The 15,154-nt window shown below is 64.7% G+C and overlaps 1 protein-coding gene and 1 pseudogene across 1 annotated transcript; one reads left to right on the plus strand and one right to left on the minus strand.

Annotated features, from left to right (window-relative positions):
* The first annotated feature begins 3,013 nt into the window (after nucleotides 1-3,013).
* LOC141967089 (ammonium transporter Rh type B pseudogene) lies at nucleotides 3,014-4,408 on the plus strand (annotated as a pseudogene).
* A 5,687-nt stretch (nucleotides 4,409-10,095) lies between these two features.
* Nucleotides 10,096-14,694, minus strand: C16H20orf204 (chromosome 16 C20orf204 homolog). The gene is made up of 5 exons (XM_074920609.1): nucleotides 14,506-14,694; nucleotides 11,737-11,871; nucleotides 11,439-11,501; nucleotides 11,181-11,333; nucleotides 10,096-10,318 (listed from the first exon to the last, which is right to left on the minus strand). The coding sequence occupies exons 1-5, from the start codon at nucleotides 14,692-14,694 to the stop codon at nucleotides 10,163-10,165; spliced, it is 696 nt and encodes a 231-aa protein (XP_074776710.1). The 3' UTR covers nucleotides 10,096-10,162.
* Nucleotides 14,695-15,154: the final 460 nt, after the last annotated feature.

The following is a 15,154-nucleotide window of genomic DNA, read 5'->3' on the forward strand; positions in this document are numbered from 1 at the left end:
CAGGAGTGTTTTCTCACAGTGCCATGGACTGGCTGTTGCCAGCATATATTGGCTCGGATCTGTCAGATCCTGTTGCCTTATATGACCCTCGGTTAATTCAGCTTTTCTTTGTATCCAGCCCTCAGCGGGGAACTCCTCTAGCAGTCTCAGCGTGGATCATGCTAAAATGGTTCCCCAGTCCTCCTGCCATAAAACAACTGCCCACACAGTGAAAGGGGGACGTGGGGGGTGGAATTCAATGCTCCCCTCCCCGCCGCCCCGGCTCTCACCAGATGCTTCCTCCATCCCCGCTCCTTCGGTGCCGAAAGAAAATTCTCCGTGCCTGGAAAATGTTACTGCAGGGACTGGACCTTCCCTCTCCCCCCCCCCCCAGCACTGGCTTCTCCCCACAAGGACCGTGGCATCCCTCCGGCACACCCTGCACCGCGGGGTTAATCATTCGTCGCTCTTGGGGGTGCTCCGGGGCCAGGGGGGACTTTCACCTTCCCAGCGACCTCTTGAAACTTCGACCTTCTTTTATGGGTGCCATAAAGGTTATTTGTTAATCTGTGCCCTGGCGGGGTTCCCCCCCTCCCTGCAGCGGGGTCTTTGGTCCGGGGAGCATTTGGGCATCGCTGCTGATTGCACCTCGTCCAGTTTGGGAAGCGGGGAGGCTGAACGGGATGGCCTTTTTCCCAAGGGAATGGGATGGAGGTGCCCAACGGCTCGGCAGAGGAGCGCGGTGGAGGTTGGCCCCGGTCTCCGTGTGTGCCTGGGTGCCGGTGTGGCTCAGCGCCGCGGCGGAGGCAGCGGGGCCGGGGGTGCTGGTGGGAGGGATGCGGGTCACAGGGGGAGCCCCTCCGTTGGCTTCTCTGGGAGCTGGTTGAGCACCCCATATCACGACGTGCTGCCAGACCAAGATTTCCGGATGGAAAAAGAGCACGTGTCCAAGGACATCCCGCTGAGCCTGCAACTCCCTATCGCCCGCCGACCGAGATAAGGAGTCGTGTCACCTCCCGAAACAGCCCCAACCCCGAGCACCCCGAGCACCAAGCCTGGCACTGTCCCTGCACCTCTGCCCCTTCCCAGAGGTGACAGCCGGATCCAGGAGGGATTTTACATCCCAAACCTCCCAACGCGATGCTCCGGCAGATCTGGCAGCGCTGGGGTGTGTCTCCTGCAGCATCTCCCTCCTCCACCTCACAGGAGGCACCGTGCCGTAACCTTGCAACCTTTGAAGACTCTACTTTTTAGAAGACCTGTTCAAAAGCTTTTTCTTTTAATATTTTATTTAACCTCACCTTAAAAAAGCCCCAGATCGAAGCGGGAAGGGCTGAGCCGCTCTGGGGCAGCAGGAGGGGAGCAAGCGAGCAGCACCACGCAGGCAGCAGCGAGCATCCCCGTGTCTCACCAAAGAGAGCCAGATCCGTGCTCGCCTGCAGCTCCCTTGCTCAGCCGGGGCAGAAACGCTTCCCCCAGCTCTTTAAGAGCAGCCCAGCTCTTCCATTTCAGGAGCGTTACCTGCTCCAAACATCACCCGGGGGTTACACCTCACCCACAATCAACTCAAGAGGTTTCACTGCTCTGGGCCGTCCCCTTGAAAATCCCTTTGGAGGGCTGGAGTGGCATGGGAAGGGTTACAGGTGAAGGGTTGGGGGGCTGAAATTGCCTTTCTTTGCCTTTTTTATAGCAGCAAATGGAGGGGGAGGCTCTGCCTGTGTCCCCTTGTCCCCAGGGCTGGTGGAGGTGGGAGCCAGCAGCAGCCGCGGGCGGTGGGACGGGCCGTGCCCTCAGAATCCTGCCCACTCATCCCATCCCCAGCCACCCCGGCGACACCAAAGGGCTCCGTGGGGACCCCAGCCCCACATTTCCTTGGGCAGGGACATGTTACGGGTGGACAAGGCATCCTGGGTCCCATCCTGCAACCCCCTGCAGCTCCCACCACCCCTCTGCTGCCGTTGGCCATGGCTTGGGCACAGCACAACCCCTCCTCAACCCCCAAGGGCGCTGCCTTCACAGCTCCTCCTCCTCCTATACGTTGCCCCCATTTCCAGCATCTTTGGGTTGAAAAATGGCCGGGGAGGGTTTGGCAGAGGAGCCTCGCGCAGATTATTCAACAATTGTTTCCCATTTTGCGCCCTCGCCTGCCTCATCCTCCAGTAACAATGACGAAGAGCGGCGCGGAGCCAGCGCCCGCGGCAGGGGTGTTGAGATCAGGGACAGCACAAAAATATCTTCTCTCTGGAACAAATATTTACCAACCCTTCTGCCTTTTGTTCTTGTGGTTCTCATATATTTTTTTTTTAATTTTTTTTTTTTTTTTCCAGACATTCACTGGCAAAATGTCACACTAAGCAGCAACCCAGAAACTTCGGGGTAGCTGCTTGGCTGCTCTGGGCTTTGTTTTTCTCGCGCGCTAATTGTTAATGAATTTCCAGCCATTCAAACCAACGCAAACCTGTGAGAAAATGATCTTTTCAGCCCTGATTTCGGAGCTGTATGGCGCTTCGCAAAATGCGGGCAGTTGCCGAGCAAAACGTGCATCATCCCGCAGCGTGGGGTGGTGGCGGTGCCGGAGCCGTCCCTGGGTGGGATGTGGCAGAGCCAGACCAGGAGCTGGGGGGAATTTAATCTCCCACCATCACTCCTGGGGTTTCAGTGGCATGGTCCCACTGGGTGGGGAGGGGTTAAATGGGGGTGGGTGCAGTGGTACCCTCATCCCTGGCTGGCTCCTCACAGATTGTCCTTCTCCCCCCTCTATCCCATGGCAGGTTTTTCTGGTTTCCCTTCAAAATCATCACCCCCCTCATGTCCACTCTTTATGGCGGCCAAACAAGAGCACGTGGGTAATTTATGGGCGTTTTGTTTAAAGAAGGGAGGGGGAAAAATCTCCTCTTCTGGCATGTAAACATATCTCTGGTTAAAAATTAACCGTGGCCATAAAACCCCCGATCTAGGAGCGAGCAGAGCTCACCCTGCAAGTGCTGCCAGGCTGCCGCCCCGCCGGTCAGTGTCCCCTCCTGTCCAACCCGGGATGGCCGTGCCACCCCCCACCCACCCCCGCCGCCTCCTACCCCTCTCCCTGGGGCTCTTCCAGGGTGCCCTGCTCCTCTTCTTCGCCCTCTTCGTCACCTACGATGAGCCCTTGGCACGGGCAGAGGATGCCAAGGTGGTGGCCAACCAGCTCTACGGCATCTTCCCCTTCTTCCAGGACATCCAGGTGATGCTGGTGGTGGGGCTGGGGCTCCTGTTGACCTTCCTGCCCCGCTATGGGCTCAGCGTCCTCACCCACAACTTCCTCCTGCTCAACTTCTCCACGCAATGGGCGCTGGTGCTGCAGGGCTTGCTCCATCACTTCCACCACGGCCAGGTCCACCTGGACCTCCACAACTTCCTCACCGCCGAGTTCGCCGCCGTGACGGTGCTCATCTCCGTGGGGGCTGTGCTGGGGAGGACCAGCCCCTGCCAGCTCCTCCTCGTGGCCACCTGCGAAGTCCCCGTGTACCTCGCCAGCGAGTGGGCCATCATCACCCATCTGGGCGTCCTGGACGTGGGGGGCACCATCACAATCCATGTCTTCTCCTGCTATTTCGGCCTCGGCATGTCCAAGGCTCTGTTTGGGGCAGCGCGGCGGCCGGTGCACCCCAAGGAGACCCCGACACCCCGCTCCGACCTCCTGTCCCTGGTGGGGACGTTCATCCTTTGGGTCTTCTGGCCCAGCTTTGTGGCCGTCCTCTGCCAACCAGGAGACGCCCAGCACCGTGCCATCCTGAACACCCTCCTGGCCATGAGCGCCAGCGCCGTGACCACCGTGGTGGCCTCCAGCCTGCTGGAGAGAGATGGCAAGCTCAGCCCCGGCCACTTGCAGAACGGCAGCCTGGCTGGCGGGGTGGCCATTGGCGCGGTGGCCGACATGGCCGTGCCACCAGTGGCCGCCCTCGCCCTGGGCAGCCTCTCGGCCGTGGTGTGTGTCCTCGGCTTCAGGTTCCTCACCCCGCTCCTGGCGAGGAAGCTCGCGCTCCAGGACCAGTGTGGCATCCACAACCTCCATGGCTTGCCCGGCATCCTCGGAGCTGTGGCCAGCGCCGTGGCCATCCTGGTGGCATCTGAGGACACCTCTGGGTCCCGCTTCTCGCAGGTGTCCCCTGCCGGGGCCAATGCCAGCGAGGTGGCGTGGGGACGGTGGGGAGACGGCAGGGCGGGCAGGCAGGCGCTGTGCCAGGTGGCAGGGCTGGCAGTGGCCATCGGTGGCTCGCTGCTTGCCGGGTTGCTTGCCGGTGCCGCGCTCCGGCTGCCCTGCCTGGCCCGGCCACCCGAGCAGCTCAGCTTCGACGACTTGTTGTATTTTAAGATCCAGGATGAGGCTGAGAGCCCGGGGCTGGGTGGCACGGTCGAGGAAGGAGCCCTGGCTCTGAAGGAGCGGGTTTAGGCACTGGCATGTGCTGCCTGCGCCCACTGGAGCTGCCTGCACCCGCTCCCGGCCCCACGCCCGGCCCCAGCACCGAGGATGCTGGAGGGGCCGGAGCAGCACTGCAGCGCGGGTGCCTCCTCCATCCTCCCACCCTACGGCTGCTCCCAGGATCCCTCCGTTCCCAGCAACAACTGGAGAAACAACCTGCTCAGAGTGTCAGCCCCAGGATGGCTAAAAACCCCCGGGTAGCCCGGACGGCCCCGCCGCAGGGCACCAGCACCAGCTGCTTTGTGCTCAGCAGGCAGCGTCACCCCGCGGTGCCCACCCCGACCCTCAGCTCCTGCTCGGGACTCCCCTGCCCAGGATGGGCAGCACCCAGCGAGGGCTGTTGGCTGGCTGCCGGCTCCGGCCGCAGCACCGGGCCGGGAACTCCACAACTACTGCCTGGAGGGTGGAAACGCAGCGGCCGGGTGAGCTGAGCTGAGCTGAGCTGGCCCCAAGCGAGGGATTTCAGAGGGATTTGGACACATCGCAAAGGGAGGTGTCACCTTATTTTACCACCGGTGCAGCAAGCGGCGATGAGGACGCAGCCCAGGCACGGCGAAGAGCCTCGGAGAGAGCTGGGATGCAGGAGGGACCTACAACCCACAGCACCCTCATCCCACCCCGAATCTGGGGCTTGGAAAGCTGTGCCGGCATTCCAGGGTGCTGGGGGGGGCCCTGAGGAAGAGCAGCGGCCTCATCCCATCCCACCCCGGGCAACGAGCCGCTTCCACCCCGTGGAGGACAAAGCTTGCGGTCCAGCGCTGGCATGCGGCAAGCTGCGAACGCGGGGCCGCATCCTGCCCGGAGAGCGAGGGCTGTGATTCACATCCCCCCCATGAGTCACCACTGCCCCTGCGCCGCCACGGATCCCGCTGCTGCAGAGACAATGTCGGCGATGCTCGCGGGCTCCCGAGGGGGGTCCAGGCAACCAAACCGACCCCCCCGCCATCCCCCAGTGTTGTCCGCAGGAGTGGGGGGCTCTCAGCTCAGCTGGGGGTCCCCAATCCTGAGCTGGTGGGAGCGGGGCTGGATCCCCTCCGCCCGGTGTGGCCCCAGGCGGAGCCGACACCAAGAGGGAGCGAGGCTGGGGAATTCGCCCTCCAATAATCACAAACAGGCTCGGGGGCCCGGGAGTGTTCGGTTAATTGTTAGAATAAAATATTGCCGAGCTCTGACAAAGGAATCCTGCCCCGCAGCCCGGCGCGGCCGAACAATGGGCCCCGGTGCAGGATGTCGTGGGCCGAGCAGTGGGGACAGGGGCAGCCCGGTCCCCTCCTCAGCCCCCAGCTGAGCCCCAGCGACCCTCGGACATCCCGGCATGGCTGTGCCCCGTGCCCGGTGTCAGAGCCATCGCGTGCCCGGAGCAGGGACAGGGTCCGACGGGCCCCTCGCTGCTGCCTGGTTCCCGCTGGGCGTCGAGAGCCGCGATGGCACCGGGACCCGGGTGGGCAACACCCAGCCTCGGCCCCCGCTGAGCCCGGTATCCCAGTCCCGCTGCCTTCCCCGCCGGCTCCAACGCCCGGCTCCGGCAGCGGGGACAAGGGTGCACGAGGCTGGGGCCACCTCGGGAAGTGGCTGTGGAGAGGAACCGCGTGCAGACCCCCACGTGCAGACCCAAATGGCGTGTACACGTCCCTTCGCGCGCCCACCGTCCCACGCGTGTGCGCAGACGTTCACGAGCACGTGAACACCCGCGTGCACGCTCACGGGCGGGTGCAGCCCCCGAGGCCACCGACCTCTTGCTGGCGGTGGAGCCACTTTCCAGCATCACCCAGCCCTTCCCAGTGAGGCCTCAGCCTCCCAGCGGGGTGAGCGGGCCACGGGGGCACAGCGGGGGGGGTGACAGCACCCAAAGCTGAGCCTGGGAGCACCCCAGCTCTCAGCTGGCACATCCTGGCACACGCCCCCCAGCACTCCAGGGCACAATCTGGTCAGCAGATGCCTTGAAAAGCAGCAACAGGCACCAAGAAATGGTGGGGAGGGGAGGGGGGGGGAGCAGGTCAGCACTTTCCCACTGCCCAGAGGAGCTCAGGCAGCCCATATGGCACAGCCGGGGGGTGCCGGGACCCTCGGGGGCCGTGGCACGGCTCCACGCAGCCCCACTCCCAGCCGTCCCCGTCCCCCAGGGCCCGCTGTCCTCCAGCTGGAACCGGGCAGCGATGCCGCTGGGTGTGCCGCTGCCGCCCCGCGCCCGGCTCTCCCCGCTCCTCCAAAACCAGCCGCTCTCCAAAGGATGAAGCAGTAAAATATTCAGCAGAGCCCCCAGCGTTTATCACACCGTAAATCTGGGCTTTCAGCAGCTTTACGATGCTGCGGGGAGAAGGGAGAGAACAAAACGCTGCTCTGCTTCGTCAGGCACAGCCTGCGTGTGCCAGTGCCCCCAGCACTGGGGCTGCCCGGGGACGGGCCCCCAGCCCCGCTTGGGAGGGGGATGAGGACCGAAGTGGGGGGCTCCTGCGGGTGAGCAGCAGGGGGGACACCAGCCAGGGGGGCTGCTGGCACCCCGGGATAGCGATGGCTCTGCTCCAGCCCAGGGGCAGCTGCGTTTCGGGGGGACGGGGATGGGGCAAAGGGGTGAAACGTGCCTCTGGCGTGGAATCTGTGGAAGCGAAGCAGTGAGCGTTCCCCGGCAGAGTCCGCGGGCACGGAACCACAGCACAGCCCCCCCCGGCACGGTCCTGGGCACACCGGGGGCTGCTGCTGCCTCCACGCGCAGCCTGCAGCCGGGCTGGGATGCAGCACACTGGTCCTGGCAAGAAGCACCAAGTCCCCATCCCCGTCCCAGTCCCTGTCCCTATCCCAGTCCCCGTCATCCCAGCAGCACTCGTCGCCGACCCCCCCCTCCCAGCGGCCCCCGCCGTGATTGCAAAACAAGCGGCGAGGGGAGGAAGCCGCTGCTTGCGCTGTTTGCGCGGCGCTCGGATGCAGCTGGCGAGGCGACGCGCCGGCGGCCCACGGCCCGGTGCGGGGGCACGGCCAGCGAGCCCCCCCCAACACCCCAATCCCAACCCCGCGCACCCCCACGTGCTCTAACCCACGCGTGCCCGAGCGCATCCCACCCCCAAAGCCATCGGGGTGGCTCCGGGAAGCGCGCGTGGGCCATGGCGAGGCGGGGGGGAGCCGGCAGGGCACCGACCGGCTGGCACGGGGTGGGAGGGGGTGCAAGGAGGGGAGGGTGGGGGGCACAGCAGCAGCTGGAGCCACATCAGAGCAGCCCCCCCCAGAGCAGCCGGGAGCGTGCGGTGCTGCCCTCGAAGGAAATGCGCTCACTCCCATGTGCTGCACACTTGGGTTCGCCTCGCTGCTATTTTTATTTGACTTTTCAGGGCCCGTTTCCTTTTTCCGGCTGTTTTTGCTCTGATTCCACCATCGCTTCGACCTCGCTTTTCCCCTCCCTCCCTTTTGCCTCTTCCTTCACTCTTTCCTTCCTTTCCATGCACTCATTCCTGCCGCCGCAGCGGGCTGCCTCTCCCCCGTCCCCGCAGCCGGTGCTCGCGGTGAGCTCACCAACGCCCGCAACCCCCCCGGGAGCGCCGGCCCACGCCTCCCACTGCCCCCCCTCAGATGCCAAACTGGCAGCACTGGGCACAACCTCCCCTATTCCTGCCCGCAGAGGGAAGGGTAACGAATGGGGCCGGTTATTGCTCTGTTTTATCTGGTTTGGTGGAGCCGGGGAGGGGGGGGGGAACTTTGCTCCAGCCTTGACGCAGCAAAGGGCCGTGAGTCACCCTGTCCCCAGCCACCGGCCTGCTCACGCCGCTGCACGAGCCACCGGGGCCCCCACGGGACCCCCGGCCCCATCTGGGGGCTATAAAGCATCAACAGGGCTATTTTGGGATGCTGGCAGGAGGCTGGGGGGGGGGAAACACATGACACACTTATATTTAGGGGGGTGGTTGGGATGAAGGGGGGAATAAGAAAGAAAACCCAAATCTAAGCTACTGTAACCCCCCCGCCCCGAGGAGGCAGCAGAAAGGGCAGGAGGAAGAAAAGGCAGCGCTGGAGCCTCATCCCCCCTCTCCGGGTACCCCGAGGAGGAGGATGGAGCTGGGAGGAAGGCCACGGTGGGGAGGCGCAGCTCGGGGAGGCCGCTGGCATGGGGATGTGCCAAACCGTGGCTCCCCAGATGGGCCCCCCCGCCGGCGCCAGCCTGCCCCGTGCCACGCAGACGGCCGCACCCGGGACCCCACGGGAGCAGCCTGTACCCCCCCAAACCAGTGTCCCCGTGCTGCCCCCGTCCTGCTAAACCCGGGGGGCTGTGGTGTGCCCGGGGAGGTGGGGGGGGCCTCTCCTACCCACCCCCAGCAATGCAGCCCCCCCTGAAGGATCCTCTCCCAGAGACAGGGGGTGAGCAAGGACCCCCCCGAGCATCTCCTGCCCTCCCCCCCTCAGGCAGACGAACCCCCCGGGGGAATTGTGGCCCCCAAGGCGTAGAGGTGAGGGGTGCCCGCTCGCCAGCAGCACCCCACCGGCACCCGGGAGGTGGCCGAAGTCCCGGCAGGGCTGTGGCCGGGGGATGCTGGCGCGGCTGTGGGACACGCAGGGCCGTGGGCAGCCGTCCGGCTCCGCTCGGCACACGCAGCCCACTGCTGCCATCTCGTGTCCTCGACAGACGTCCCCGCAGCCACCCAGCCCCCCGCCAGCGCTGGGACAGCATCCGCCAGCTGGAGAGGGCCTGGGGAAACTGAGGCAGGGGCACAACGCCAGCCCGCCCTCCCCAGCCCTGCCCGCGGCTCAGGGAGAGGAATTAGCCTCCCCCAAAAGCAGCTCCTGCAGCAGAGCCCTGTCCTCCACCGCCCAGGCACCAGCCCCAGCGTGCAGGATGGGGCCCCGGGGGCCAGGGATGGAGGTGGGGGGGCAGCGAGGGGATACCACGGTGCCCACTGCCCCTGCCCGCTCCTTCCTGGGGCCGCACAGCCCCTGCGCCCTGCCCGGACCCTGTGCCCAGCAGCCCCTGGGTCACCCCATAAAGCACCCAAAGGGCTTCCAGGGAAGGAGAAGTTTTATTTCGGGCTTCCCAGAGACTGTTTATCACCCAACAGGGGAGGAGGAAGCCCGGCCAGGGTGCTGGTAGATGCTGCTCCTCATCTCACTGCACCCCACATCCCCCAGGGGGGGTGCCGGGGCACCTGCAGCACCAAGCAGCCGGGTCCCCCCACAGTGCTGCCCGTCCCAGAGGCTGAGCCTTGGCCTCGAGCCCCCGCAGCTACCCGGGGTTTTGCTGTTGATCCCCAAGCGCCCAGGGACACACCCCAGCTTCCCCGTGTGCTCTGCGTGTCCCTCCCCACAGCCCGGCCCCCCTCAGAGCCCTGCGGCTGCGTGGTGGTCCCACTTCCACCAGAGCCCTACGAGTCACAACCCCACCCATCCTCTTTCTGCCCCAAAAAGCAACCATTGTCCCCAAGAAAGCAGCAGGTGATGCAGGGCCAGGAGCATCGCAGAAATCCAACGCCTCACCTCCTTTTTCCAGCACATTCCCTTCTCCCCCACGGTTCTGGTGCTCCAGCTTCCTGCCGCAGCCATCCCAGGGCAAACCAACCTGCCAGCCCCCGCCACGTGCGATGGGGCCCATCCCAAGGTTGAAGCAGGGGGATGAATTCAACTTTGACACCCGCCGGTAGCGACTCCGCTGCCTTCAGGGTTGAATTTGCCCCAAGTTTCCCAAAAAGACTCCAGCAGCCGCGGTGCAGGAGCAGCCTGTCCCTCCGGTGCCTGGTGAGGGTGTCCCTACGAGTCCCGGGGGGCACGGTGGGGTGCGTGCAGGGCATAAAGCTTCTCCCAGCAGGTCGCCAGCCTCTCCGCCTTCCTCCCGATCTCCCGCAGCTGCTTCCTCCTGCGGCCGGGTCCCCTGTGCCGGGGCTGTGCCAGGACAGGTGCTGGGCTCTGCGGTTGGCGTGCCAAGGGAACAGAAATAAGCCCCCCCCCCGCCATCACGCAGGCGTTAGGGGGGAAAAAAGCCACCCACCGTGGGGTCCGTGTGCAGGCTGGAGTGGCCAAACCACCCGTGGCCGTGCTCTTGGGTGCCCAAGGGTCCCCAAAGGTGCTGTCCCTGTCCCCCAGCACATCACCCAGAGGGCAGAGGGCCAGGTCAGGTCTGCAGGTGCTTTTCCAGGCCAGCAGCATCTCCGCCCCACAGCCACAAACCCCGGGCAGCGTTAGTCCCGGCTGATTTGCCCAGCAATGGAGGGGGGGACACAACACCAGCACCACGCCAGAGCCAGGCTGAGCTGGAGCTCCGCTGCCCTGGGGTTTCCCCGTGAGTTAATGAGTTGCTGGCGGCTGCTGTAGAGGATCCTCCCGGCCGGGGTTTCCCCGGAAGAGCCCCGGGGATGCCAGGGGAGCCCAGACCAGCCCTTCGGGGAGAAATCTCACCTACGAGTACCCAGGAGGCAGAGCAGGACTGGGTGCACCCACCCTCCGGGAGAGCATCCCACGGGTACGAGGGTTTGTGTTCCCACCAGCTGTGGCACTGGGCGGACAAATCCACTTGGGAGCTGGTGGTAAAACCCTGCCAGTTTGTCCCACAACGCCACAGCCGGATTTCCCACCCTGGCCAGCTTAAAGCTCACTAGGATGTGCCATCAAACACCGCACAGAGCTTCCCCCCGCCCCAGGATGCTGCAGGCAGAGCCTGGAGACTCCTCATGTGCAGGCAGGAGTGTGCAACAGGGCAGGTGCTGCCCACAGCCTGCGTGCTGGGGAACTGGGAGCCACTGGGGTGACTGGGAAGGGACAAGGCTCCCACCTGGCTGATTTTCCTGCAGTTCTCCCTGAGCACAAAGTCGGTGTTTCTGGCCACCTTCCACACGGCCAGCTCCTCAGGGCTGCGCAGGGTGCCAGCCGCCACCTCCCGCAGGGACATGCTGATGTTGTAGATGGAGAGCAGGATCTTCTGGTCCTGGAGAGGGGAGAAGCACACGGGCCCGGGCAGGGAGAGGGGCTCGACAGCTCCCCGGGGGCTCAGCCCACACAAGACACCAGCCCAGGGTCCCTTGCTGCTCACCTTGTCCGAACGACAAGCCAGCCCAACCCTTCTGCTCCTGTCTGCTGATCCGCTCAGGTTTTTCTGGAGAAATCAAGCAAAAAAAGGATCAGGCATCCTAAATCATCTGTGCCTCCCCCATGAGGGAACCCCCTATTTAAACACAACACTCCCCAAAAACACCAGCAAAGGAGCCAACCCCATACCGAGCTTTTCCCAGGCTCATCCCTCCCACCCACGTCCTGCGGCAGGGCCGCATCCAGCTCAGCAGCATCCCCCTGCGCGGGGGCCCTGGGCAGACCCCCCCGTCCCTGCTCACCAGGTTCTGGATCTCGTGGAAGATGACAGCACGGTACTGCCGGAGGATTTTGGCGATGCTGCACCTCTTGCCTCTGCTCAGCACGGCCACGAGCAGGAGGAGCAGAACAGCACAGGAGAGAGCCCGGGGGAGAATCTGCACAGGGAAGGGCTCAGCATCAGCCGGGGGTCGGGGGGAGAAGCTGGGGGTGAAGGGATGCTCCGGGCTCCTCCTTCAGGCCCTGGCCACAAGCCTCCATCAGGCTGGTCCCTAAGCTCTCTGCCTCAACAGGGTCCCCAGCAGGTTCCCAGCTTGTGGCATTTCAAGGCCAGACCCTCAACAACCACCAAAAAGATCAAGAGGAGCAGAAAAGGACGTGCCCTGCTCTTCAGAGAGGGGCTGGAGGCAGGGAGCCAGCAAACCTCCCCGTGAATGGTTTGGGGCACTCCCGGGAGGATGCTCTCTGCAAACCCCGCAGCACGGACGCAGTTATTCAGCATTTTTCCAGCTCCCACACAGCCCTGGCTCGTCCCGGGCCTCGGGTGCCCTCACACCAGAGCCAGCAGCAGCAGCACAAGCGCCTGCTCTCGCCAGCGTGACCCAGCTCCTGGCCCCGAGCCGGCCCCGGCGGAGCGGGGAAACCCAAGCGCTGACATCCGAGCTGGCGGGGAGCACGGGGAGGGGGCGGCCGGACCCTTCAAGGGATGAAGTTTTTTTGAAGAAAAGCCAACGCAACCTCAGGTGACCGGGAATATTTGAGCAGTTCCACAGCAGCGGGGCGAGGATGGGAAGCCTGATCCACACACAGCATCTGCCAGGAAAGGAGCCCAACAGCTCACATCTCATTGCTGAGCGATGGCACGGCCCTGGGGCCCCATCCTGCAGGAAAAGCCCCCCCCCAGAAACCCCCCCCCAACTCCCCCGTCCTGGGTGTCAGGTCTGGGCAGGCAAAAAGCAGCTCAGCTCCTTCCAAATATGCAACCCCTGCGCTGCAGCCAAAGCACAAGCGAGGAGGAAGGAGCAGGCAGCTCTGCCTGCTGCCAGCATCTGCCGGCCCCAAGCCCCAGCTCGCATCTCAGTGGGTTCGCTGCCACCCCAGCCCCGTCCGGCTCTCGGGCTCAGCTTTTTGCTCAGAGAAGCCAGAAGGAAGGAGTTCTCTTGCTGAAGTCAGAGCCCACGCCGACGCCGTCCGTCCTGTCCTTTGGTGGGAATCTGGAGGGTTTTTTTCCAACTGCTCCGTGCTCCCCACGCGCTGGTCCCAGCTCCAAAAGGGTGAGGAAATCTTCCCCCCACCCCTTGCTCCCACAGCTCAGCGGAGGTGAAACCCAACACGCCGCAAGTCTGGGGACCCACGGACACAGGGGCCACCTTGGAGCAGAAGCGCATGCGAGGAGATGAGCAAATCCACGAGCAAGCAGCGCAAATCCCACCGGGCTCTTCAGCTTCCTTAGTCACCACACGCCTTCCAGCAGAGCTGTGCTGGGCCCCAGCTGGGGGCCAGGGAGGGCAGGGAAGAGCCTCTCTGCAAACCCCCAGCAAGATCTCACCCCAGAGGTGATTCAGCAGAGAACCGAGGGTATAATCCTCAGGGATAGCAAAGGAGAGTGCAGCTTCCATGAGGACACCCTGTCCAAAGTCTAAGGGTTGCTCTCAGGAAGCCTCCTCCGCCAGGAAGACAAGGCCATGCCATTTTACCACTAAACTGGGAATGACTTCCCTGAAGTGGCTTATTAAACAACTGGGACCAAATTCCAGGAGAAATCTCACCATTTACAGCATTTCCAGGCAGCCGAGCCTGGCACTGGTCTCTCAGTCCTCTTGCACGGGAGGAAGCAGAGCCTGCAGTTAGAAAAGCTCAGCGAGCAGCCGGGAGTGGAGCTCGGAGCGGGCAGCGGGTGCTCCCAGCACCCCACAGAGCGGGGAAGCGGCGGTGACGAGAGGGGGATGCAGAGAGAGACACCGCCAGCAAACCCCAGTCTTGGCTGTTGCCTCCTATCCCTGAGGATGGAGGGAGATAAATTCAGCGGGTGATTTGGGGGTTATTCCTTCTCCCTTTAGTCCCGTCCCCACAGCAGCAAGGTGCGGGCAGGAGGGCTGGCAGGGAAGGAGCAGGCAGGGGAGCGTGGCTGCGGGACGGTCACAGCCGGCTCTGTCAGGCAGGGGAAGCTAATCTCTTCCTCGGCTCTAATCCTCCAGCAAATACGGGGAGATAAGGGAAATCACCATTATTGATAGGGCAGCTCCTGGCAGCACTGGCGCTAGCCCCAGCCACCCCCGGCCAAGGGCCATGTCTGCACCCGCCCGGGACCCCCCCTGGGGTCCCCCCAAATCCTTCCAGGGAGGATAAACCCTGTTCCCATCCTCCTCCTAGCCAAAGGGACACTGTCACCTGCTGCGGCCCCGGGCAGGGACCGACCCTCCGTCCTCCCCCTCGGGACCAGCCAGGTCCAAGCTCCATTCCCAGACAAATCCAAGCCCCATCCCAAGACAAATCCAAGCCCCATTCCCAGCCCCAGCAGCCCGGTCCCTCCGGCCCAGCCCTCCCCAGGCGGGCCAGAGCCCCTTCCCCGCCGACTGCCAGCCCCATCCCGATCCCAGCCCAGTGCCATTCCCACTGGTCCAAGCCCTTTCCCGGCTGGACCAGCCCCTTCCCGGCCGGTCCAAGCCCCATCCCCGGAGAACCGGCCGCGTCCCGACGGTTCCCAAGCCCCATCCCGGGTCCTGCGAGTCCCACCCGGCCCAGCCGCCCCCATCCCGGCGGGGAAGGGGCAGCGGCCCCGGCGCACTCACCATGGAGCTCCCGGGGAGCCCGGCCCGGCCCCCGCGCCGCGTCCCGCCGTTTGAACTTGGCTCCACGGTGGGAGGGGACGGGCCCGGCCGCGGCGGGAGGGGGGGAACGGGGTGGTGGGACGGGACACGGCGGCCAACACCGCCGCCAGCCCAGCCCCGGCCCCCGCGGGGGAAGTGCTGCCCCGGCATCGCCTCCGGGCCACCCCTCCGCGGGCCACCGGCTGCTGCCCCCGGGCGAGCAGAGGCCGGGGGGGCAGTGAAAGGGGGAGACGGGGCCCGGGGGGCAGGGAGGGGTCCCCAGAGGATGAGGGTCCTGCTCCCGGCGCTCAGTCGTGGCTGGAGGGGCAGGGGGGAGCCCCAAGGGGCCGACACAGCCCCCCCGGAGAGCCCAAGCGCTGCTGCAGGCGGGCACGGGGCTGCATTCCGTGCTGCAAAGGTGGGTGCGAGCTGAGGGACGCAGACCAGGCCGAGTTTTGATTTCTGTTAACGCTCACACAGGCTGCCAGCCTGGAGGCCCAGCCAGCAGAAGGGACTGTCCTGAGCAAGACCCCTAAAACACCCCCGAGCACAAAGCCACCTCCAACCAACATCAGCGTATCGGCACGGAAAAGGGCTCCGACTCCATTTCAGTTGCTTTTGGACGGGGAAA

Source organism: Athene noctua, chromosome 16 (assembly GCF_965140245.1).
Source record: "Athene noctua chromosome 16, bAthNoc1.hap1.1, whole genome shotgun sequence".
Taxonomy (NCBI): domain Eukaryota; kingdom Metazoa; phylum Chordata; class Aves; order Strigiformes; family Strigidae; genus Athene; species Athene noctua.